Raw genomic sequence first — 26,710 nt, 5'->3', positions numbered from 1 at the left:
CATCCGCAGACACACGGAGGCATGCAAACAAGAGCAGAGCACACACAGAAACATGTCGACACGAGCGTGCACACACCCGACAAACTGCATACACTGATTTAGTCATCCTGTGGCGCCACTGTCAGCGCCGGATACATGTAAACAGGTTATTGTGGTTGGCTGAGCCTGGCTGCCTGACAGAAGCTACAAAAACCATGGGAATATCAATTGATACATTTCATATTCCTCGTGAGCTGGGCTGAGATGACAGCGTGAAAGCTGCTGCCAGCGAGAGTGATCCCTCTCTGCCTGTTCCTGACACGGCGGCGTGATGGAGATCTGAGGCATCCTGACTGATCGGCGAGCGCGCGCGCGGCGAAGGCCCGTAATTACTCCTGACAGGGCTTCTGAGACCCAATGAAATGCTCCGGCACGAGAGAGGGCTTACATGTGCATTTCAAAAAAACTAACTTTTATTTAAAGAAAAACAAAAACAAACAAACAAACAAACAAAAAAAATCAATTATTGACTCATTAACAAGATTATAAAACAGTGATTTAGTTACATAAATAAATTGATATCGGTGTATCAAATCTTAATTTCATAAGCATGTATACATGGGTCATTGTAATAAATAAAAAGGGAGCGCAGAAGAGTCCTACACAAACAGAAAATCAAAACAGCTAGAAAGACTCAGAGGAAATTGTTTCTGTAGAGAACAAGAGACACTGGACAACATTTTTTTTTTGCCATCAAACACACGTGAGGAATTGCTTTGTTAAAGCACGAGTTACACAGCCATTCACTTACTAATTAAGGACACTAAAGCTGGGACCAAGGTTGGTTGTCTCTCACCTCTTCGAACGCGTTTGGTTGTTAGATAGATCTTCTGTTTGGTTACTTTAAAGCGTTAAGACAAGGCAAGAGAAAAGGCTGCTTTTATCTTTAAACAAACACAAAAACGCTGAAAATGAAAAAAAAAAAAACAATAAAAAAAGTTGCACAGAAAGAAGGAAATAAAAACCTGAACCCTAAAGGAGAAAAGGCAAGTAATGAGAGGACAGCCGAACGCTGCAGAGGACAGTGGAAGTTCTGCAGTTTGTGACGCAAGAACCGAGGAGAGTCGTTTTTAAAAAAAAAAAAAAAAAAAAAGCTCGACATTTTACCTTGAAGGGTGTTCACTTCGCTCCCACCTGTTGACCTCCTCCAGCATAGGGGTGTAAATTTGTAAAACGAGGCAGCTGAGAGAAATTTGGACATTTCGAAAAAAAAAAAAGAAAAAAGAAAAACCAGATTCACCTCCACATAGCTCCTGCATAAAGCACGTTAGGAGATTTCCAGTAGGGCTTCGATGGAAGTGACTACAACAGTTTACATGCAAGTGTCTGAAATGATCCTTTTTTTTTTGTCTTCACACATTTATTGACCAGTGTTCTGAAATAATCCTCCTCCGCCGTCCTCCTATGCTCGTGTGTCGTCCTCTTTGCCTCTGTGGGTGAGATTAAAACCTGCATTTGTGACAAACCCAGAGTCTCGAACGTGAAGACTTGCGGCCTTGCGAGTCCAAAACGTTGGCGACAAGGCCGTTCTAGTCCTTCTGATATGTCGTTTATAACAAAAAAAAAAAAAAGAAAAGAGAAGACAACAAAGAGAAAGAGATGGAGAGCCAGAGAGAGCAAACTACAGCGGCTTCAAGTATTTCACATTACATAGAATACTCTGTATAAATTAGTTAACATATACTTTCAGATCCTCCATATTCAGACATATACTATGGCATATATACAGAGTACAATAAATGCTTGCTCATGTTGTGTTTTTATTTTTCCTGGTAGTGAGACGGTTGTTTGTTTGTTTTGCGTCTGTATGGTTGTGTTTGTTTGTTTTTTCTGCGAAGAGAAAATCCCTGAGAACGTTCTGGTTTCTGAATGTTCCACGCGATGGACGGGAACAGCGGAGAGAGAGCGAGAGAGAGAGAGAGAGAGAGAGAGAGAGAGAGAGAGAGAGAGAGAGAGAGAGAGAGAGTCCAATTTCGATGATTCACATGCGCGGAGGGAAGCGACACTGGCCTGGTCTGAAAACACCGACACGGCGATGGCTGCGAAGATGAGCGAGGGCACAGTTTGTTGGGAGGGCGAACGACGCGAAGGCAGTGACGTATACGGCAGAGCGGAGCACAGACAGACTCTTGGTTTCCACTTAAAGGGATGGGTTTAGATCTTTCAGTTTGGGATTTTTGTGGAAAGGTTACGAACAATCAATATCCTGTTTGTTCTACAGCTCTTTGAACCACCTCAGCTTGGATAAACAGAGCTTCACTTTGGCAGATTTGACAAGCTAACAGCTAGCTACTGCTACTGCTAACCTCAAAATTCGACATAAATAATCACGTTAAGTGAAACTGTTGGTGGTAAAAGGGTTCATAGAATAGCATACGAATGTACTGCTGAGAAATGTTTGAGATTGGAGTTATTTTAGGACAGTGGAAATCCACAGACCCATTCAGACTAGCTGTTAGCGTGCCAACTAGCTGTTAGCTTGTCAAATCTGTCAGAAGCAAACTCCGTTTCTTTCAGCTGAGGCCGTTCAACAGAACCCCACTTCAAAAGATCTCAAAGATTGCTTTAACATTGGGTCTTCGCCAGCGACTTGTCGTTTTAATTAACACTGTAGGCCGTCACAGGCGATAAATATGGTGATCGCATGAATGGAAGCAAGTTCAATACCGTATTGTGAGGTAGTTGTCTCCCTTTGGGAATTTCTTCAACTAAAACAACTTTGCTATGTCAGTCAAATGGCAAAATGAACGAGCTAATACTTGTTAAATTCGTCTCATTGGTCACTACTGCGGCCCCTGCGTGCTGTCCTCTGTCGGGAACCGGTTGGTTTTACCGGAGGCGGGCTAACGGGGGTTAGCTAATGGAGCGGTTGGTGTGTGGAGGGAAGCTAATGCCTGGAACCCAGAGAAAGCTAACGGCTGCTCAAGTGCTGCTGCCGAGCATGAAGAAGAATGCTGAACGCGGCTTTTCTGTCAGTGCTGACCCAAGCTGTGCCGAGCCGAGCGAAGCTGTGCAGTGCTGCCCAGCGCCCACCAGCGAGGGCCCAGACAAAAAGGGAGGTGCTCTGTGTGGTTTAAAGCCTTAGTTTCTCTTTGAGGATACCGAGACGTTTGCCGTTTTTTTTTTGTTTTGTTTTTTCTTCCTCTGTTTTCTGTTTTTTTTTTTTTTGTCGTTTTTACATGAGCGCTATTGTACAAAGGCTTCAGCCACTCAACAACATGGAAGTCAACATACACAGAAATGGGAGGGTGGGGTGGGGAGGTGGAAAAAAACAAAAGCTTTAAATCATAGAAATAAAGAAACAAAAAAAAAATCTTTAAAAGCCATTTCACTTTTCATTTTTCGTCTCGCACACATGTAGAGAAATACACACAACATTCACAATGTGACAAATTTCCTCTCTTCTGAAAAATAAAAACACTTCTGTACACGTAGTAGTAATAATATTAATAATAATAATAATAATAATAATAGTAATAATGTTTATAACAATAACAACAGCAAGAACAATAATACCGCATGTGGCTCTGTTGACTTTTTTTTTGTCATTTTTTCCTTTCTCGTTTTGCTTCATGTTACAAGTCCCATCCTTCTTCCTTGTCCATCAGTCCAAAAGAAGTTCAAAAGGCAGACTCAAGTTAATAGAAAAGTACTAGAGTGGAAGAGGAGGGTTGGGCCACCTCCAGCCTCACCCTCAGCCGAACCGCTCCCTCACAAGCATCATTAGTTTCTTTTTGCCCTTGTAGATCTGTTTCAGGTTGTCTATGAACTGGGTGAACTGAATGTGTCCGTCGTGAGCCATCATAAAAGTCTCCCGGGCCTTTCCCAGGAACTCGATGAACTCGCTGTAGTGGCGGGGGCTAATGTGCGTGAGCCGCGAGTGCGTGGTGTTGATGTAGGCCCCGATGGTTGCGTCCAGAAGCTGCCTGAGCGGCGCCTTGTCCAGCGACATCAGCTTCCCAGAGTTCCTGCGGCTGTGCAGCGCCGACACCATGCCCGGCGTGGTCAGCGTGCATCGCCGCAAAATGTCCGAGAGCACGGTGGCGCACTTCACGCTTTTCACCACCAGGGGAATGACGGCGGCCAGCTCGTTCTTGCCCAGCGAGTGGCTGAGCGCGCAGGCCCACAGCACGTCGTTGATGGCCGGGTGCGTGTCCTGGTTGTAACTGAGGTTCAGGTGGGCCATCGCCAACGTCGCCAGCTTGTACGCTCTCATCGGGTAACCACGGTGCTCCATGTAGCGTGCAATGGTGAACAGCTGCGTGTAGCTCATTCCCGTGGCGGCAGCGTCCAGTACAATCTGGTAGGCTGTCTCGAAGGCAATGTGGTCCTTTTCACAGAGTGTAAGAGCGGAGAGGGCGCAGTTCTGGGGGTCCTTCATGGCACACTGCAGGGCGAGCGTGCGAGCAGAGGAAGCCAGGTTCTCCTGCTGGTGGCAGTCCAGGTGGAGGCGGACGATGGTGCTGTTGGACATGACGGTGGTAGCCACAATACTGGTGGCTTCTGTAGGGGTGAAGAGGGTGAACCAGCTCTGCATGATGCTGTCCAGTGCGTAGACACCTGGGAAACACAAACACATCGGGTAGTACGAACAAAGGGGCGAAGAGAAACTGGGAGGACAATCGCGTGCGTCTTGGAAGAGGACTTACCAACTTCAGTGGCACATGTGACTAACCAGCGCACCATCTCTCTCCTCCTCCAGTTTAATGTGGACAGTGTTATTCTCATCACCTGAGGAAGGCAAAAAGCAAAAGACAGACGAGAGAGAGAGAGATGGTCAGCAAAGACAGATAGAATTAAAGAAAAGAAAAGTTTTTACGCTAGTTTATTTGTCTTTTCCTTGTGGGTTTCATCTCTGAGATCTCTGTCCCACTTTCTTTTCTGTTGCTTTAATTCATTGGACAGTTCTGTTACAATCCCTTTAAAGTGTTAGAATCAGGCGGAAGTCTGATTTATGGCAACAATCTGTAGTAGATTGGGATTATTGGCCTGTTTTATTCCATATTTTGAGCTGATTTTCATCTGTGGACTCACATTTGACTCTTTAATACTTTGGTACACAGTGAAGGTCATGCTTGACAATTCAAGATACCGTACATGTAGCTGTTCAACAAGCATATATCATGAGCCTTCCAACACCGTGCCCGACAGCTGGTATGAGGAGTTTTTTCTTGGGATTATTATTTGTGACTTTTTCATGCCGTAAAACGATGGACTCAGACCCGTTTTAACCGCTCTAAAATCCCTGATGTCCCTCCTCCTTGGCATCGTGTTCACACACCTGAATGCTCCAGATCGGCAAACTGACAAAACTTTAGGTTTTACAGAAGCCTTCATACATGCCGACGATCACATGGTTAATGCTGTTTGACATGAATTTGGATGTGTTTTATGTTTTGGGCGCAGCTAAATAGTTTAAGGTCTGACGGGTGATTTGTTTTGAAGATGGCACAAACACTAACACCCACTTTATTATTTCGTCTTATCGGTCCTTATCATGCATCAATCACGGATGAGCTACCATCGCTCTGCTTTGTGTTTACGACTAAAAGCACAGCGCTGCGACACGTATTCTCAGGCCCGCTGGTGTGCAAAGAGATCATTCTTCAAACAAGATGGGGACGGTTTTCATTTCGAAACCTTTCCAATGAAACCATTAAAAAAAAAGAAAAAAGAGACGTGTACAGATGAAGACTTGTCCAACAGCGTGGAACGTGTTCGCACACCTGCAGTCCGAGCTCCAGAGACACTTTGAGGAGCGTGATGTCCGGCAGGCTGTCCATGAGAGTGGCGATCTTGAACGCGTCCTGCGCCAGTTTGAAGATGTGAGACGAGGAGTGAATGTTTTTCTGGATGGACTCCAGAACCGTCTCCAGCCTGCGACTGTCACCTGGGAGGGAAACAGACGTTGGGTTGGATTAGATCGGAGATTACCGCTGCACTTATTTGTATAGATTTGCAAAATAAGCACGCACCTTTGGCAGCAGTGAGCATGGTGGAGGCCAGCTCGCACTGCTGAGACTCTATATGGCTCAGGGTGAACCAGCGCGGGTAGCGGTTGGGAACTACAGACACTATGTGGTGAGGCCGTGAGAGATCACCTGACGAGGCCGTGGACTCCAACACGGGCAACCTGATGGAGAAACACAAGAAACATTAACGCTTTCCAAAGGTGCCTATGTGTGTGTGTGTTTGTTTGTTGGCAAAACATCACTGCATGGATTTGAATGAACCTTCCAGAAAGTAATCATTGGGTTGACATGTGCAACTGATTGACCTTTAAACTCAACCCAATTCAAGATGGCCACCACACAAAACCGTCTGTAACTCAGTCAGCCCTTCAGATACTGAGCTACAACTTGGTGTGACAGTAGCTGATCATCGTCCCCATTGCATACTTTGAGCACAGCACATTGCGTGACATCTTTGCTTAAAACCCTGCCATTAAGTGTTGGAGTCGACCCTGTTTGTCTGTTAGCAAAATATCTCATAAATCACTGGACAGAGTCCACTGAAACAATCAGAAATGAATTATTGGGTGAGTATCTACAACCGATTAACTTCTGGAGTTACCCCAATTAAAGCTGGTCGCCACAGCTAATCAGCCTTAGCCCACACAACACTGACTATACCTTGGTGAATTGTACAGATATTGAGCTAAACGTTGGTGTGGTAGTAGCTGACAGTCATCCCAAACACATACTCCAAATGCTAACAGATCATGCAAGATACAGCAATATCCCATCAAACTGCACGTTATTTTCAAGGTTTGACCAAAATGGCTATAAGTCCATCACACATTAGATTATCTTACATGAAAGAGGGCAGGTGATATGCATTCCTTCAAGCAATGCTAGGTCTTTAATTTTAAAATATTTGGCATTTACAGCTTTTGCAGTTCTTTAAGAAAGTCTGCACTTTAATAATTAACTAGACGCTGAAAGATTTTGTCAAAAGTTTCCCAAATTCTTAACATCCCAATGAAATCGCCGCTTTCTTCAGAGTGTAACAAGCAGACAGGCAGAAACACTGCATAGACAGAAAAAAAGTCTTCATTATGGTGGTCTGAAGGGGACTTCAAAATGAAAATGACTTCAGTCGTCACCGGGGGATTTCGGTTACCCAATCCCTGCAATTTACTTTCAACCTACTGTTTAATCACCAAGAAACTAAGGTATAATTAGTATTTTCTTCACTCTAATTGGTCATAATGAAGTCAGAGTTGTGCAACACCTGCTGGAGGATGGAGGAGCTTCACAACTTTCTGTCTCTCATTATAATAATCCAGACAGGGCCGAGTCTTCACAAGCGTCAGGAGCGCATTACCACTGTGGCCGGCTCATCTCCTATTCTGCTTCACTTCTTTTTCTTTTTTTTTTTTTTCTTCTTTCCCCCCTCCGCTCCCACCTCAGTTTCAAAGGTCTTCTTTCCTTCAGAAGACAGCACAACCTGGCCTTCTCTCAGCCAATCACAAAGCTAATTGAGTCCACGGGGAAATTAAGGAATTCACCTTCCATCCCTGTAAGGCTGGACACACATCAAACAAATACCAACACACATCAATGAAAAGAGCCAGAACACACACACACACACACACACACACACCTGCCCTTTTGAGAACACATCAAAGCTGCTCGGTAAAGGCAATGTGATGCTAAATGCCAGTTTCAATTTCAGAGCAAAGTGCATGTGATACTGTTGCCACGTGAGTGAAGGCATGTACAAAAACAGACTCATCTTCACTCGCTTTGGCCCACGAGAGCGCAAGCAGCCGAGACGCGAGCGAGTGTGAACACAGACGCCGGGATGCTCGAAAAGCCCCGGCAACAGCGGGGTTCGTGCTACGTACAGCTGAAGAGCTGCTAAAAGCTTCCACCACACCGGGGCCTTCTGGAAGATTCCTCGGTTAGAGCAAAGAAATGTATAAAAAGGAGAGGGAGTGAGAGAGACAGATAGAGAGAAGGGCCTTGGGTAAAGATGGAGGCCTCATCAACATTCCTGTCTTTGTTTGGTTTTCACCAGAGAGTCTGAGGCCTCTATTGGATGGGAGCTCGAGAGAGAGAGAGAGCGAGAGAGAGAGAGAGAGAGAGAGAGAGGACGGGCCCATCGGAGAGGAAAAAAAAAAACTCCTCCGATTGTTGAGAGAAAAATCTGGACTGCGCTATTGTTCAATGAGAAACAAAACAAAAAAAAAGAAGAAGGATGAAACAAATCCCCTGTGGACTGCAATGAAGCATTCTAACAAAGCCCAGTTTATTCACATGTGCACTTTTCAGTGTAGCTACTGCCAAGTGATGCACACTTGTTAGAAATACCGTATGATCAATTCCTTTTGCAAAACGACATCTACTCTTCACCTTTTCACAAGTGTGGCTAAAACGCCTGATTGCAGTCAGATTTCCATAGAACTTAGTTGTATGAAAAAAGGACCATCAACGATGCTAAAAAGGCCTCTGTGGTTCTGAAATCTGAAAGGTCCTGCAGGAAATAAACCCACACAGGGATCGGGCCACCAAAAGATTAGGATTATTTCTTCAAATGGGGAGAATGACATATGTACAGTTTGCAACAAAGAAGCACAAATGAGATGACTTTCTTTCTTTCTTTCTTTTTTTTTTTTTTTACCTACATCCTGTGGCTCTTTGGGTTTCTGGTCTGCATCACCATGACTACTGACCTCTTTACCTCCCCGCTCCTCTGCCCCCACCGACTGTAAACACCCTTCGCCTTCACCATTCGTCAGGCCACACATCAGCCGAGCGACACGTCCGGTGGAAGAGCGCCGCTGTGTACACAAAGCCTCGGTCGGGATGAAATCTTCAAGAGGGATAGAGTCGTGCCAGGTGAGGCGGCTCGCTTCTCCTCCTCCTCTCGGGGGTCTGCGGTCCTTCAAATAACATCTGACTCCTCGGCATCACTACAGTCACACGATCGACTTCCAAATGTTAGCCGGCGCTTCGCTCCTTTTAGCTTCAGCATCTCAGTTTCAGCTCCTTCAGCGAGTTTCAGCAGTCACTCAGCGCTCGGAACGACGCGGTACAGGGTTACTCTTCTCAATAATAAAAAAATAAGACTAAAGTCAATTTATAACGGAGTGTTTATTTATTTACTGATCCCGTAGTGATTAAGCAGGTCAAGTCACCCACGTCACACACACATGCAAACAAGACAGAAGATGAGTGGATGGATGGAGAGACGGATTAAAATCAGAACTTTAGTGACATGCGTTTCATTTACAAAGTTGAGATATTTCACAAAAGTCAGACCTTTTCGGGCTGCAGTCTGGAAAGAAAAGAAATCAGCTACTTTTGAGTATCACTCTTGCAGTATAAACACTAACCTCACTCATGCTCTGCTATGATAAGTGGCTTCTATACTGAAAATTGATCGATTATTCCGAGGACTGGCGGTTGTGGACAAGAGCAGAGATCTTAAATCGCCGGTTCTGGAAGACTCGTATTTTCAAATAAAAATCCGACAGACTAGCAGGCGTTTGGAGATTCAGCATAAGCCGCGATCTCCGCAGAGACAGGGACTTTCTTCTTCTGCGTCTCTGGCTGAAGTCACATTTCTGGGCAGCCTGTGAACCAGTAGGCAGATTTATTTATTTATTCATTTTTTTTTTTAAATTTTCTTATTTATTTATTTTTTAAATTTTTCTCCTCTTTGCTTCGGCCACTTGCACCGAGCCAACGCACGACATATGCTGCTGTCACACACACTAATTAACCTCATCCGAGGCGCGTAAAAACACACACACACGAAGTATTTTAAATCATTTGCATACGGAGGCAGGCAGACTTCCACTCATTTAAGAAGAAAACCTGCTCCGAGAGCAACTGTGACAGGGAAGACGAATCGAGAACACTAATGGAAAGAAAAAAAAAATGTGTGTGTGTGTGTGTGACTGGATTTTTTATCTCTCTTTTTTATCAATGATAGTGTTATAATGAGTCCATTAAAATATCCCTGGTTACTTTACCTCCTCCTCTATATTTAACTGTCCGCTGTCCCATGGGAGTGGGGTGGGGTGGGGGGTGTATAAGCTATCAAATTACACTACGCTACATTACACTCATTCATTATGTGCTGAGCAGACACCTCTGGTTCCCAGGAGCAGCCGTAAGTGGCCATATTATTCTAAGTCGCGGGTTTCACACCAGAGGAGTGAGGATGGAGGAGGTGAGGAGACCAAAAAAAGGAAAAAAAAAAAAAAAAGGTGAGAGGAAGTGGCAGGGATGGGAAGAGAGAGGCTGACTCTGGAATAACAGGTTTGGGATGCTGGTTTGGAGGTCAGGAAGCAACAGCTGGATGTGAAACCCCAACCCTGTGTAGTTGTCCTTTTGTGAGCCTGATGTTTTCCCTCCCGGTGCCTCCTTTAACAGACCGAGGTGCGAAAGCTTATCTTTTAGTTCTCCGTTTGCTACATGTAGCCGCCGATCACTTAGCAATCGCTCTGAGAAGCTCAGCTTAGTGAAAAAAAATCATAACAAACATCTTTACCCCCTCCACACACACACACACACGCCGCCCCACGCTGCCTTCTCCCTGTTGGTTCGCTCGGCGTATACATGCATGTGATTCCTCCTCATTACAGCTGCGCTAATTACACTCTCATTAATGTAATTAATATTCACTCATCCAGCTCCCACAAGTCACAACATCAAAACACAGCGGCATGGGCCGAATAACACACGCGTGCACGCCGCCCACAGATGAGCACGCGCGGGCACGGGATGTTGGAGCGCTCGCGTGGACGACGTGCACGTCCACAAACGCAGCGGTGTCCCAAAGCAAGAGAGAGAGGACACTTTTCATCAGGTTTTCAACCGCGAAAGCCTAAAACCGTAACGCGCTAATCCTCATATGACATGGGAAACATCTAAATACGACCCCGAGTCTGACCAGAATGCGTAGATTGCAAATAAAACCAGAATCCAAGGATCTGCCGGCTTTATCGTGCAATGGTGAAGACGTATTTTATTCACAGTGAAACACGGTAAACAGATCAAAAGTTTACCATTTTAGGGAAAGAATATTTTGAATTTGATGGCAAACACACGCCTCAAAAGAGCTGAGACGGGACAGTGGTACAAATCAGAAACAGCTGGAGGAGAATTTTACAAGTAATTGGGTTATCTGGCAACAGGTCAGTGAGAAGAGTGGGGATAAAAAGAGCATCTTAGAGAGGCTGAATCTCGCAGAAGTAAAGATGGGCAGAGCTTCATCAGTCTGCAAAAACTGTCTAACAATAGTGGAACAAATTCAATGTCCATGGAATGATTCTGTTACGGACACCACAGTTTATCGTGCCATCCAAAAATGTTGCCTAAAGCTCTATCATGCAAAGAAAAACACCATCACAAACCAGACAAAACTCATTTATAATGGACTGAGGCAAAGTGGAAAACTGTTCTGTGGTCAGACGAATCCATATTTGAAATTCTTTCTAAAAGCCACGCCACAGAGGACCCATCCAGCCTGTTATCAGCCCATAGTTCAAAACCCTGCCTCTCTGATGGTATGGGGGTGCATTAGTGCCTCTGGAAAGGCCCCATTAATGCAGAAAACGATGCTAAACCACAGACTGCATCCATTACGACAGCAGGGCTACGTGGTAGAAGAGTCCGGGAGCTGAACCGACTTGTTCACGTTCTTCTTGAAAATTTCACGTGATCAGTGATGTTTTAAAGCTTTTCAGTGTCCCAATTCAAGAGGGTTACCTTGACACAGAGATCAGCAAACAATTCCTGACATAAAAAATAAAAGTTTCTGACATGAATTGAAAAACACACCAAAAGTAGAACAGCAATAAAAAAAAAAAAATAGAGAGGACTTACCGCATGGCTCTCAGTGCAATTTTGTACGCCAGTTCAGCGTCATGAGGTAGCAGAGAGGTGAAGAGATAGCGGGCGAAGGTGTGCATGGGGACACTCTCTCTGTGGACAATCTCTCCGAGGCCAGAGTACGGACCAGCTGTTTAAATGACAACAAGAAACGGACCAATCATCAACAAAGGAAGCAGGAAAACTACTTATTTACCTGACTGATTAGGTGGTTTATCTTTCATAATAGACACTGTACCAAGTGCACATTTTTATGTTGCTGAGTCATGATTTCCTATTTGAGTGAGTCTCCTGTCTTTCCCCTTCAGCCTGGAAGAGGCGAAGCCACGCGGCATTAAAACCAAACTGTGACGTCGAAAACATATGGTCGTGTGTGCGGACTTGGCCTCGTGCCCTCCTCCCTTCCCTCCGCCTCTTCCTGCACTCCCCCTCATCTCTGGTGGGTTATTTTAAACCCCAACGGGCCTCTAAACCGCAGACCACATCACAGAGTGGCGCGGCTGCAGCCTCCCGGGGCCCGCAGAGGCCTCAGAGCCGAGTGCTCCGTCAGTAAAAGAGCCAGAGGTGGGTGGTCGCGCCCGGGACGAGGCGAGGCAGGGCCAGGCAAGGCTGGGGTTTGGGTGGGGACTGGGCAGGGAGTTCGGCTCTTCCAGTATGTGCCACCATCACCACGACCACCACTACTACTGTCCTCCTCTCCTCCACGTACACACACATTCTGTTCTGGCCTCCAGCTTGTGAATGCACACACTCTTTGTGTGTGTGTGTGTGTATATACGCTGACACAATACCCCCGGTGTTGCTGCGTGAAGAGCTCATTTTGGTCTGGCCCAGAACAGCTCTGCCTCTATTTACACCGCAAAATGAAAAGATAATAAATAGTAAGACAGAGTCAAATGTGTTTTTCCTGTTTTAGCAAGAATGTCTCGACTCTTGGTGTGTGGGTGGTTAAAAATGACAGGGAGGAGGCGTTTCTATGGATATATATATCCATATATATATATATATATATATATATATATATATATACTTGTGTGTGGGTACATCTACATGAGTATAGACTGAAACGTATGGTAACAAGGTTGCACTTAGATTACTTGTTTTTACAGACAAAAACCCCTCACAAATGGCTTCTCATTCATTCATTCTTACATGATTGCGGAGGCAATTGTTGCCCAGGTTTAGCCCAATAATTACATGCAATAATGTATTAATACCACTTGCTTTAACTGGTCAGCCTGCTGTTCTATTTCAACCAAAGACACTCAAATATAACCCCAGCTCTGAAAAAGCAAAGGAAAAAAAATGTAAATAAGAGCAGGCTGTAATAAAGTGCAAATCTCATAAACTGTAGTTTTTTTACAAACATATCAAATGCTAAAACTGGAAAATGTACTATTTTTAGGAAAAATACGATTCTGAACTTCTAAACTAGTTTTTTTTTTAGTTTAAACTCTTGATATGTATGCTATGTTCCATTGTGAATAAAATACGAGTTTATGAGATTTGCAAGCCATTACATCCTGTTTTTTTGTCCCATTTTAAACAACATCCAAACTTTTTTTAAAAGTGGGGTTGTATAAAAAAAAGCAGGAAGAGTGAAATCTAATCTGCTCGCCTCCTCACCTTCCAGCAGAAAGACGGCCTGTTTACGGAAGATTTTCACCAGGGAGTCGTCCAGTTCCACTTCCTGTAGCTTGGCCAGTAGCTGCTCTTCGTTGCGACACACCTTTTCCTGAGCGTACAGCCCATCGGGCATCACCCGCTGCTGGCCTAGGCCGATCAGCGCCGTCTCCACTGCCAGCGCCGCGTACGATTCGCCGTCTCCCAGCAATCGCTGCACGGGCATCCGCTGCAGGTCGGCCCGGCTCACCACGCTGGAGCAGTCTGTGGAGAGCGTGGGGTCAACAGAAAACAGGTCTGAGGGGGCCATCCGAAATACAAGACGAAGACGTCAGAGAGAGAGAGAGAGAGAGAGAGAGAGAGAGAGAGAGAGAAGGGCAATGAGAGCTCAGATGTTGGAGGAGGGGAGAGTTTGAATACTGCGAGAAAGAAACAAAGATAAGATAAAGAACCTAAAAGGTGGAGCAGCAGTGAAACTATTCTTTGCATTTTCATTTGCTAAAATTTTCTTTCCTCTAGTCAGCAAGGAACAGATGTCAGAATACAAAGTATACGATCTGTAATCTCCTGGTAAAGTCAAAATGCACAAATACTTGTTTATGCTCTCCTAATGACACGTCTTCTTCATCGTGTTTAAAGCAACGCTCGGCGGCGCTTTGTGCGTGGTACTTATATCGTCCCTGCACGTCATAATGTACTGCACAGCTCTCGCAGCGCATGTCGTACATTTCACTTAGGACTCGCACATAAAAACTGAGCGGCTTTAAACCGCGTAGGTCCGCTGGTTGAGTTCAGTCAGAGCCAACTGCGAGTACCTGAGAGGTCTAAGCAGGTGTTGGAGCCCTCCTCGCCTGTCCGCCCCGACTCGGTCAGGGTGCTGAACAGGGTACCGATGGGATCCAGGGGGTGTCCCACCCAGCCCTCCATGTTGGTTATGGAAGTATGACCTTTGTGGAGCAACTCTAAGACACACCAGAGCACATGAAGACAATTATTTACACATTGCTTTGAGCGATTGGTTTGTTTATTATTAGAAGCTCCATATTTCTCATGCTTTGTGTCAGTGGGCAGATTAATACATAGAACATATTCCGTGGATAATGTAAATCACACGTCGAGGCATACTGATCATGCAGTGTTGTAACATAAACACAAATAACAATATTAATGTCTCCCTCCCTGCTCATATAAGACACCATTAACTGAGCAACAAGATTTGTGAATCCATGTCCCGTCGACTTTCCCTTTTTTTTTCCTGCCGCGGACGACACGAGGCAGGCTATCTTTCTATAAATGTTTACATGATTTTAAACTAGAATAATAAATGCTGTAAAACATCCACTGTGGTAGCAGAGGTGTTTTGTAAACAGTCATAAACATAAATTTCTAATCCCGGTTAACTTTGTCCCACAAACAGCACAAAAGTGTTGGTTGTTTTATGTACTGAAGGAGTTGCTGCATATTGGCTGCCACCGTTCACGCCAGAGTTTTAGACTAAGATCATCCTATGGTCTTGGAAATGACGGTGCTGTAGCAGGTCAAACCTGGAAAATATCGTGCGTTTTCATAAGCAGCCTTGCTCGCTCTCAGTGTGTGCATTGTGAATGACTCTCAGCTGCCACCACACCAGATTTCAGGCCCAGATCTCCAAAAAACCGCTGAGGTTCTTGAATCGCAGCCATCTTGAATCAGGCTGAGTCCAAAGCTTGACACCTGAGCACCTTTAGGGAGGATTTTTTCAAGACTCCGCTGAGCGCGACTCACCTTTTTTGTGCCGTCGAAAGTGCTCCAGCTGCCTCTGCTGCTGCCTCCGTAACGTGTTCACCACAGCGATGGCCAGTCGCAGCGCTTCTCTGGGGTAACCATGTGAACGCAAGGCATCCACCCGAGCACAAGCCGTTGGGACGTGCTCTGGAGAGAGGGGGTGGGGATCGAATTAACCTAAATATATATATGTATATTTTTCAAGCTTTTAAATGTTCACAGTCCAGCTTCAGCGTATAAAAACACCCATAAGACACCTACATACATGCAGACTCACCATGCCATAAAGGCCATCCGCGTGAGTCAAAAAGGGAGCCCTCCTGGTTGTCGTGGTAACAGTAGTTGGCGTAGAGGTCGCTGGCGATAATGTGCTGAAGGTGTCGGTCCTGCCAGTGCAGGTCGCAGGCCTCAATGGCTCGAGTGAACACAGTCCTGTGGGGGCGCATCTCTGCAGAGGGAACAAGGAGGAGGCAAGAGGTCGTCTTTTTTGTTTCAGGTTCTGAGAAAAAGGCAGCTTGAAACGATGAGTTTGCCCTGGTCGAGTTTTCTTTAAGAAGCACCAAAACTTACGAATCGCTTTTATGCATTTGCATAATTACTGGAAAACACGACCGTCACCTAAAGTGGCTTCCACTCAACGGGCAAATGAGTGTTTTTATAAGCTGTGAGACAGTGTTTTCTACAAACTGATACAGGGTTTATTCCTGAAAAGACGACCTTCTAACTTGTTTTCGATTAAAGCAAAAGCAAAATTACAGGCAGGAATGCGTATCCCCCCCCAGAGTTACAGCCGTTTTGGTTGAACCTTGGAAATAATGTTATGGGCACATAACTATCACGAGATGTCACATATAAAGTTATCAGCTAAGATCTCAAATGATGAGTGGCTGTGAATGACTCTCAGCTACCACCACACCGGATGTCAGCTCAGATTCTGTCAAATTCGGTAAAATTCGCTGAGGTGTAGCCATTTTTCATGTGGGCTAAAGGCTGATTGGCTGTGGCAGATTGATCCGTTGTAGATGTACCTCCCGTGATTACTTTCTGAGAGTTTCATTAAAATCTGTTCGGTGATTTATGAGATGTTTTGTTAGCGGTGCAAACAAAGACACGGGTAAAAACATTATCGCTCCACCTTTGAGCCATGAATAATTTTGACATTATTAAAAAAAATATATAACCGTCTCCTAAAGTGGCTTCTACTCCAAAGAAAAATCTGTTTCCTGTGAGCAGATATAGGGTTCCTCAATAAAAACAAACAAAAAAAAACAAAACACTTTATAAGTTGTTGATCATTTTGATTAAATCAGAACAATCTTCTGAATGTCCCTCCTTTCCCTGCTGGTGACACAAACGCGTTTCTGACAGACACACGAAACTCATCCATCTCTGACCTTGGTTGCCGTGGGCGCCTTGGGGCAGTGAGTGGGTGAGGTTGGGCAGCTCGTTGCCGTGGTTACCGTCCTCCCAGGGGCAGACGTCCACGCTGTTCCACCGGCGCAGCTGGCGCAGCCACGACGACTTCTGCTCCGACTTACAGTGGGGGTTCAGTACGATGCACATCCACAGGGCACCTGGACGCACAACCAACAAACCAACAGGCTTCAGCGGCCCTGCCCCACGTTGTCACGGTGACACGGTGTAAACAATTATTCCGACAATGCAGGGACCACGCGAATGCACGTAAAGCTGAACGCTCGAGGCACTTTTCAAGGAACATCACATCCTCCCTAGCCCTTTGGAGAACCGTCTCCACGCCGCTGCCATCTTGCGCTCAAACACAACACTGGAAAACAGGGAAGTTAACTTATCCAGAGGCGCCGCTGCCTGCGCACGCGTCAGTTTGGAGTAAATTGGAACAAACAGAATATGAAAAGTGGCTGCGTCTCCGGGGATCTGAGTGCATTCAGGGATTTTACTCTCGAGAGTGCGGGAGATGTGTACACTCTACAAGCGAGTGGGTGATTGCGTTGCCTGCGTGCGCGCACAGTCAAACAGATCTCGGCAGCGAGGACGAAAACAAGGACGGAGGCAGAGCACAAAGCGTGCGGAGCGCGGAGAGGGAAGCGCGAGGGGAGGAGAGGAAAATGGAAGCGGAGATGATTTGCACAAGGAGACGCAGCTTTGTGTCGAGAAGGAGAACTTAAAGAAGAGGAAGACAAAAGAGGGGGAGTGGCGCCGAGGGGGAGCGGCGCCGAGAGGCAGCGTTCACACATCAGGCGGACTGATAAGGACTTGGCAAAGAAAGGTTTGAAGTGTGGACTTCAAAGAGGCCGTGCGCACACTTCTAAAAATACGTGGAATTGAAACAGATGAGATCACGGTGCTGTCCTCACAAAGTGCAGAACAAGAGCAGAAAAAATAATTTAAAAAAAAAATACAACGAACAGCATCATCATCATCAAGAGCAGCAGGAGAAAAAAAAAAAGAACTACAAAGACCGGAGATGACACGACTGCTGTCCTGGTGATGGGCTTGTTGGTTTTCTGTTTCGTACAGTAAGTCTGTCAAAAGAACTGCGCTCCGTATCAAACCAAACAAGTCTGCGGTTAGCAGCTCTCTGTCACATCAACTAAAAATATAATGAGAAGTGTTTGAAAACACTGCAGAGGTGAGGCACAATGTGCTGCATTAAACGCCTTTTAATTCACAAAGATGTTGCAGAGCTGCCAAACCTACAGTGACTAACAGAGACAGAAACCCTGAGCTGTCAGCGGCGAGGACGTGCGGCTGAGACCATGGGCTTTCTTGGACACAAAGCACAGAAAAAGAAAAGCAAACAGGAAAGGAGGGGAAAAAAACAAAACATGTTTGCCTTTGTGTCAGCATCTAGATTCGATCACCCACCTTGCTAAATCTGTCAGAGCCTGTGTGTGTGTGTCTGTGTGTGTAACTGTGTGTACACTTTTTTTTTTTTTTTTACAGCAGCGTGTGTGATGCCTCCTTCCCCCGTCCTCACCCAGCTCGTCCCAGAGCTGTCTGTACTTGTCGGTCATGGTGGTGCCCTGCTGTCTCCACAGCGCCAGCCGAGGGTCGGCCATGAACTGCTCTGTGATCAGTGTTAACATCCTCGCTCCGTTGGAGTCGCGCATCTTCAGCATCTCCCTCACCTGGAGGAGGAGACGGGACACAGACCCACACAGACACACTCGGAGTTTATACCAGCACAGGCACGGGCCGCCGAGGAGAACACACAAACAACGAGCGCCATGACGGCGTCACATGCGAGTTTCGGTGTCGACGCTGGGTTATCTACGGGTTCGAATCTTTTACAACCCTGATCCCAAAAATGTTAGGACGTTGAGTAAAATGCAATGACTTAAACATCTCATTAAACCCACATTATACTCAAGAGTGGGCCATTTAAACATAGCAAATGTTTAAATTAAGAAATGGTGCAGTTTTTAGGAAAAGGGGATTTTGAATTTGATGGCAGCAACAAATATAATAAAGAAAAGTTGGGACAGGGCAACAAACGGTTTTGAAAGTAAGCAGTACTAATAAGAAACAGCTGGAGGAGCATTTTGCAACAAATGAGGTTAAATGGCAACAGGTCGGTGCGAGGATTGGGTATAAAAGGAGAATTTTAGAGAGGATGAATCTCTCAGAAGCTAAAACAGGCAGAAGTCTGTGAAAAACTGTCTAAAAAGGTGGAACAATTTCAGAATAATGTTCCTCAAAACTGGAATAAATGGGAAGACCTTAAGTATCCCATCGTCTACAATTCATAATATCACCAAAAGATTCCAAGAATCTGGAGAAATCTCTCAAATCAAAGGAAGCTGAGTCAGTATTAGATGCTCATAATCTTTGGTTCCTCAAGCAGAACTGCATTCAGATCAGGTCTGATTCTGTTATGAGCATCACTGCAGAAATCACTGTAAACACAGTTCACAAATCCTGGTTAAAGCTCCATCATGCACAGAAGTAGGCAGATGTGAACACCATCCAGAGACGCTGCTGTCTCCTCCGAGCCAGAGCTCTTTTAAAATGAACTGAGGCAGTGGAAAACTGTTCTACGGTCAGACAAATCCAAATTTGAAAATCTTTTTAGGAACAACGTACCCTACATCTTCTGTACTGACAGGGGAATGGACCCATCTGACCTGTTACCATCACACAGTTCAAAACGCCTGCCTCTCTGTTGGTATGGGGGTGCATTAGTGTCTCTGGCATGTACAGGTTTTAGAACAACATATGCTCCGGTCCAGATGTCTTTAGCAGAGAAGGTCTGAAACCTAAACCTCACACTACATCCATTACAACAACATGGCTTCCAGGAGCTGAACTGGTTTGCCTGCAGTCCAGACCTCTCATGAAAATGAAAACCTTTGGTGCGTCATAACCCAACAAATCCAGCAAACACGCAGGACCGTTGAACAGCTAGAATCCTCCAGCAGACAAGAACGGGACAACAATCTGCTCCAAAACCTCCAGCAGCTGCTCTCCTCAGTTCTTCAAAAGTTGTTAAAAGAAGGAGGGATGGTTCACAGTGGGAAACATGACTGTCCTCACTTTTTGAGATGTTGCCATCAAATTCAAAAACTACCTTTTTTGGGGGGGTTCCATAGAGATTTACAAACTCGTGCGTTCTATTCCTACTCACAAAAGTCCCAACTTTCTTGGATTCAGGGTTGCATATTTGAAAAGCACTGCATATTGTCAGCGCATATGTGGCTATGATTGTGCATATATGTCTGTTTGTGTGTGTGTGTGTGTCTGTGAAGGAGGAAGGAGGATATAACTTGCAACAAAGAGCACGAAGCTGAGAGGCGTTCTAAAAGGCAGACGAGCTGGATGATAATGGCCTTGGCTTGCGGTCTTTACATAGCACACAATGCATTAATGCAGCTTGGCTCTGAAACTGTAATAGCAGGCAAACATCTCTCATGTAATCGTTTAATCACGGCTATGGAGCGGTATATTCTGCAAGCCTTCCTACTTTCTATACCCTCTTTTCTCTCTTTAGCTTGCACCTTTTTTTTTTTCCTCTCTCCTTCCTACAATTAGCTCCAGCTAAGATCCAACCTGCCCTTTAATGTATATGCATTATGTGTTATCTTTTATTCCTATTTCTTCGGGGAATAAAAGATAATGCAAGTGCACAAAGGAGTGGGAGAAAGTATCTATTAAAAGGACGCGGTGGAACTAGACAAGAAAACCCCAAATGGAGGGTGGTAAACCTACACAGGCTGAGTGTGCGTGCAGCCGTGACCGGCGGCAGCGGCTGGTGTTTAGCTGTGCGCGCGTTTTCGCGCTCTGTATCGGCACAAATCCGCGTTCCCTTGGTTCTGACCTTGCTAAAGAGGAGGTTGAGCTGCTTGCCCGAGCCGTGGTAGCCTCCCTGAGACAGGAAGAGCTTAACCTGCTCCTGAACCTGCTCCTCGTCCAGGTGCCAGCAGTTCTCGTCGTCCACGCTGGCTCCCGCCGTGGGGTCCGGGGCCCCTATAAGCGCACAAACACACACACACAAATCACAAATAAAGACGTGGTACCTGTATTTTTCTTATCATCTTTTGTTTTCAAGAAAAAGAGAAAGTTCAGAGTCAATAGCAAAGAATAATCTGATTTACACAAAAACAAGATAAGGTGCCGTAGCATTTTCCAGGACTTTATCCAACCGAAGGCTAACTAAAGTGAAAAACCACTTTTATTAAAGAGGAACAAACCCTCCTACAGAAACACTACCAATATGCACTTTAATCTTATATGAATATGGACTGTTAGACAGTGTGTCATTTGATCAAGACACGAGACTAACAACCTTCTAAACATTATAAATAAAACAAGATTCAATTTAGTCTCCACTCCTCTTTAAAAGCTTCCCTGAGCGGCACAAATACTGAAAGTAATCCAGGGCAAAAGTCGGCAAGCTATCTTTCATATAGAATGGCATCACAAACTGTGTTTTTTCTTCATATTTTGTAATCACAGAGTCAGATTTTCTTTTGCTTTTCTTTCTTTTTTTTTTTGTTTTTTTTGGTTATGAGACGTCACAACGCTGGTTTGTCCCTCGACTTCAGGAGCTTTTTTTTATGCCTGAGTGCCTCATATGTCTGAGGTAAGCGGCTTCCTTGAAAAGCGAGTAAAAAAAAAAATGCAGCTAAAGTCCAAAGACCTCCAAAAGACCTTTCGGAGAGCCCGGAGGGACACTGATCGAGACCACTTTCAAATATTACAAGGAAGTTTGACTCCTTGGGAGCAAAGTCTAAAGAAATGAGCGATGATCCAAAACTTTTGCACAATGCCTCCGCCTTCATTTTCTGACACGCGTCAAAGCAAATGCAGCTGACCCTGAAGTCAAACACTAAGAAATGTCAGAGTCAGTCCGATCTCTCAGTAAAACGTGAGTCTGATGTTCGTTTGATCGCCGCGCTCCCCTCCTGCTGACGCATACGGACTCATGCAGCTTCACGGAGCACGGACACTGAAACGAAACCAGCCCAAAGTGTGGGGACGTTTTCTGCTCCGCCTGGATTCCTGCCGACTGAGTGGTGCAACGCATTTCTAAAATCAGGCTCTGATTCTTGTGCGCTGTGACCAGGTGCCTCCCTGCATTGTTTCTGGTTCTAAGACTGGATTTGGCACAGACGATCTCCTGCTATGTAGCACGTGTGTGAAAGGGCATCTAAGGACATCGCCTTAAAGTGATTCCCCGGACTGAGACAACTCAGGTCTGCGTTTCTAGAAATGTCAGCGGAAAGGTGAAAAGGTATCCCCTCCTCTTCTGTTCTCTGGATTTCACAACTCTCTTTTCCAAACCCACCACATTTCCTCCCATCACCTTAGTTTCCTGTCTTTCTGTCTTTCTTTCTAAAGCCTTTTTTCGCCTCGTCATACGTCTCCTGTTCTTCCTGGTTTCTCTTTCTTCCCTCTTGCTAGCAGGCAGCGAGCGTGCTATCTGCCACGGGCTTCATCTGTGTGTTTGTGTTTGTTTTCTCAGAGGTAAGCTGGTCTATAAAGTGTTGATTACAGTCACAAAATCTTTCCTCTTCTGCCTGGATGTCATTAATGAGCAGCATTGATCCTGCTCCACTTTCCTTCCATCACTCAATCAATATTTATGCGCGCAGGAGGCAGGAAGGCAACATCAAATGCATCTTCGACATTCCCCGTGACCTCTTCCCCACACCGGCACGCTCATCTCCCTCACCGTGGACCTGGTTGATCTCGGAGTTCTGGGACAGGATCTCATCCGCCAGCTTCTGCGCGGTGGGCAGCACCTCGGTGTGGTGGACCGATATCAGGTACTGGACGAACTTCTGCAGCTGGTCTCTGCTCATCTGGAACAGGGTCTCCGAGATGGGCAGGTGCAGCTTCACCTGCTCGGGTTTGCGCACCCTGTACAGCGACAGCGCCACCACGTGGGCGCAGTAGAAGATGTCCTTGTTCCCGCAGGTGCACGTGACCGCCGTGATCTTGCAGCGGTCGAAGCTGACGCTGACGCTGCACACGAGCTCCGGCGACGAGGGCGTGGCGGGGTCCGTCACCGTGCCGCTCAGGTGGAAGCCTGAAAACAGCAGGAAAAGATCAGATAAGTAATCGATCTATGCGACAGATGGCAATTCAATGGGCGGCGATCAAAGCGATATCGAAACTGAACCCCCTAAAACACGTCAAACTTCAAAAGCTCTATAACAATTCAAGGAAATGCTGTTGTATAAACCTTGACGCTGCTGTTAGCTTCAGATTATACAGTTATGTTTGCAGAAATACTACACTGCTAATGCCAGGTGCTACCGCTAGGCGCTCCTGCCGAAAACCCAAGAACTCTACGGAAGCAAGAGAAATTGCATTTTCTCCGACAGAGACGCTGAAACAGAAATCAAAGCCAAGAGAAGCCGAACACCAGCTAAATGCTAAAAGGAGGAAAACACAAACTGAATGCTAAAAGAAGCAAAAGGCTAGCTAAAAGCTAAATGTAGCACAAGGAGACAAAAACAGAGCGAGGACACTGAAGCAGCTTTTTAAAGAGAGCCATGTTTTTAAAGGAACTGAAGAGATCTCAGTGTGTTTCTATGAGGAAAATATTTGTGAATAAAGTGAAATATTTTGAAAAGTATAAAAGTCACACAAGCCAAAAGTCAAAGCACCAATCTCCTACATGAGCTGAATGTTTTGATATGTGAATGGCTACTATAACACAACATATGCAGAACTAGTTAGATTTCAAAAAGAAAAATAATACAATAAAAATAATAAACAGGGAAACAATCAGTGTAATGTAAAACAATTAACAGCAACAACAAACCGCTTTGGTCCTGGCACTGCTTGGGCTAGTCATTAGCCCGTCCCTGTAGTAAAAATTGGACTTTGTTTCTGCAAACCGGGGGCATTAAAAGAGCTATCTACAACAGGTAAGATATTGATTGTTTATCATTTTAAAAGATCTGAATTATCTTTAACTGCCACATATAAAATCACTCGAAAATATCCCAACTATTCCTTTAACTGGGAACAACTGCTGCTGAACAGGAACAACAACAACAAAGATTCCTGCCTAAACAGTTTCCTATGAACTGGAAAATATGATCAACTTCTTGACGGTTTCCTTTCATAAGAGACAAAAAAAAAACAGCTGACAAAACACCTCAGTTAGCCCCAGCCCCCTGCCAAAGGCCACATGTTCCTTAATCATTAGATAGAATAATCAGAACCAGTCCACAGCTCGGTCGGACTGAAAGTCATGCATCCAGATGCACGAAAGTGGCGATTCACAACAAGAGGAACTGAGACGGGGGGCTGAGGAAGTGAGCGCCGAGAGCAGGCCTGTTTCAGTATGAATTATACACACTCTTGTTCAAATACACTGTTTGATCTCGTCCCGGCTGCGCCATCCGGAGGCGTGGCCTGTCATTATGCAGGAATGAATATGAATGAGCCAGGTGGGGTCCACCGGCAGTGGCTGAAAACACACACTCGTGACGGCATAAGACGAGGAAAACATGTGCACATGGGCCGAGGCGCAGCGTGGGATCATGATTTATTAATAGTAGGAGGGGCCAGGAGAGACAGAGAGCTGCTTATGAATGCATTTATGTGCTCAGGAGAGAGACCTGAAATCCATGTGAACAGGGCAAAGACAGACATACTCCTAATATGTTTATCAAAGAGACGAGCGCACGCATCGCGCCGATGTAAAGCGTGTATTACCGCGCATATCAAAGGCTTTTCTGGAGGGAAGGAAGGGGCAGGAGCTGAATATTTCATAAGATTTAGATGGAAATGGGCTGATGGTTGTACAAGCAAGCGTCGGAGAGGTCAGGTAGAAGGAGCTTTGCCTCCTTTGTGCTTTAGGTATGCAGTCAGAACGCAGGTTAACGTGAGAGGAGGTAACGCGAAGCAAGAACATACGACATGCATGTACCCTCAGGATGCGTGTAAAAATAAAACGCACTTTAGTTTTCATTCTCATTCTCATTCAAGCTACAAAGTCACATTGAGGTTAGTGAAGATGAGGCTGCTATGCAATCAAACGATAAATAAATGCTGAGGAAGAAGAGGAATAAAGCCGTTTGGGTCAAACCTTGTTAACGACTTTATGGGAGATCTTGTGCAATACTGTGAGATCCTGCAACATCCTCTTAGCTCCTCCAATATGCTGTGGTGGCCATCTTGAATTGTAGTGAATCAGTTGTATGTAACAAATAGATGTCTATCCAGTGATCGCTTTCAGAGAGTTTCATTAAAATGCATCCGGTGGTTCATAAGATATTTTGTTAACAGACAGACAAAGTTGGCTTCAACAGTTAATGTCGATGTATTGTGCTTGAAGTATGTGTTGGGGATGATGCTCAACTACTACCACACTAAATCGGAGCTCAATGAATGTAAAATTGGCTGGTTTAAAGCCATTTTTGTGTTTACAGCATGGAGTTGGCTGTGGTGGCCATCTTAAATCGGGTTGACGCCCAAAGCTAATCACTTGTAGACATATAGCCACTGATTGTTTTCATAGAGTTGCATTAAAATCCATCCAGTGGTCCATGAGATATTTTGTTAACAGACAGACGCGGCTGACTCCGGTAGTTAATTGCAAAGTTTTAATGATAAATGTTGGAGAATCAGTTAGCGCTTGAAGTATGTGTTTGGAATGACTCTCAGGTACTAATACACCAAATTTGAACTCAGTCACTGTACAAGTGTCTGTGTTATAGCCATTTTTGTGTTGGCTAACATTGCTTAACTGTGTCGTCCATCTTGTACGGGGGTGACACTGAAGGTTAACCAGTTGTAGAAGTACGCCCACTGATTACTTCCTGGCAGTTTCACTAAAATCCATCCACTGGTTCACGAGATGCTTTACTAAGAACAGACGAACGAACGCAAGCAGGGAAAAAGCATTATCGCCCTTTTGGTTTGGGTGGAATACATTTTGTAAAACTGCAGAAACAACAAAGTGACAAAAAGGCTTGTAATATACAGCATGGCTGATTTTAGAACTAAATTCTGCAGAACTAAAAAATGTTGGCTGCAACTATCTTACAACTGCAAAACATTGCCATGGAGATCTGAGTTCCCCTCGTGAAAGCCAGCTGGCAGAGGAAGTCCATGTTCGTTAACAGAATCCACAGCAGAGGGGTGTGGATCCAATATGGCAGCTCTGTGCATCTGCATTGATCAAAGCCTATACATCTCCAGCTGTGGGAGACAAAAAAGGAGCCACACTGAAACAATCCTAAACAGGACAAAAAGGCTCACATGCCACGGCTGCTTGGGAAGGGGGAAGCAAACTTATTTAGTTGTTAAAAAAAAAAAAAAAAAAAGGTAAACAAATGAGCTCTTAATACTCGCCGATACCTTTTGTGTGGATGCGAGTGTTTGTTTGTGCGAGCCGAGTTTCGAGAGTGGCCCCTGGTCCAGAGAAACAGAGAACATCAAAACCATGTGGAGCCGCGAGAGAGCTCAAAGAAAAATCAACCTCTGATGCAAACACTCACACACACACACACACACACACACACAGACGGTTATAAAGGCAGCTGCACTTTCTTCTGCAAATGTTTTCTTTCTCAAAGGGAAAATTGAAGGTGATGCGCTTTAAAATCAAAAGCACATGGAGCATGTAAAACCAACGGGTGATAAAAGACTTGCGTGCTCGAATGGGGGGGTGGTGGTGGGTGGAATTCTGCCTTGTTTCCCTTTGCTTTATCAGACTCGTTCACCTTCCGAGCCCTTTGCATCCCCCCCCCCTCCTTTCCCCTCCCTCCGTCCACATTCCCACAGCTCTTTCACTCTCGCTCTCTGACAGATGGGTAGGTAATGAGTTTCGCCTTTCCCCGTCCAATCGTCTGGGCACCAGAAACTGCCCCCCGCGCCAAAAAATGCCCTTTTAATTTAGCCAAGCGCTGAGTACAGGGATATTACTGTTTAGGCACACACACACACACCTACACATGCACGCATACACACACACGCCTCCCATGACTCCTGGTCGG

General features: G+C 45.3%; 1 protein-coding gene across 2 annotated transcripts in view; it reads right to left on the bottom strand.

The window, feature by feature from the left end:
• Positions 1 to 430: 430 nt before the first annotated feature.
• The window catches only part of LOC108244811 (zinc finger SWIM domain-containing protein 6), a 46,810-nt gene continuing 20,530 nt past the window's right edge, over positions 431 to 26,710 (bottom strand). Inside the window, exons 2-14 of one of the 2 annotated variants that reach the window (XM_037981915.1) lie at positions 22,426 to 22,782; positions 20,569 to 20,717; positions 18,232 to 18,382; positions 16,667 to 16,846; positions 15,550 to 15,720; positions 15,273 to 15,419; positions 14,324 to 14,470; positions 13,512 to 13,805; positions 11,880 to 12,015; positions 6,015 to 6,172; positions 5,766 to 5,929; positions 4,689 to 4,770; positions 431 to 4,599 (exon numbers count right to left, since the gene is read on the bottom strand). In XM_037981915.1, coding sequence (XP_037837843.1) covers positions 3,734 to 4,599; positions 4,689 to 4,770; positions 5,766 to 5,929; positions 6,015 to 6,172; positions 11,880 to 12,015; positions 13,512 to 13,805; positions 14,324 to 14,470; positions 15,273 to 15,419; positions 15,550 to 15,720; positions 16,667 to 16,846; positions 18,232 to 18,382; positions 20,569 to 20,717; positions 22,426 to 22,782 — 3,002 coding nt within the window. In that variant the 3' untranslated portion in view covers positions 431 to 3,733. The remainder of the gene's footprint in view (positions 4,600 to 4,688; positions 4,771 to 5,765; positions 5,930 to 6,014; positions 6,173 to 11,879; positions 12,016 to 13,511; positions 13,806 to 14,323; positions 14,471 to 15,272; positions 15,420 to 15,549; positions 15,721 to 16,666; positions 16,847 to 18,231; positions 18,383 to 20,568; positions 20,718 to 22,425; positions 22,783 to 26,710) is intronic. The other variant, XM_017431308.3, reaches the window with a different exon arrangement.

The sequence above is a fragment of the Kryptolebias marmoratus genome, linkage group LG1, assembly GCF_001649575.2.
Source record: "Kryptolebias marmoratus isolate JLee-2015 linkage group LG1, ASM164957v2, whole genome shotgun sequence".
NCBI lineage: Eukaryota > Metazoa > Chordata > Actinopteri > Cyprinodontiformes > Rivulidae > Kryptolebias > Kryptolebias marmoratus.
The sequence above is the reverse complement of the archived record's forward strand: the minus strand, read 5'-3'. Positions and strand labels throughout refer to the sequence as shown.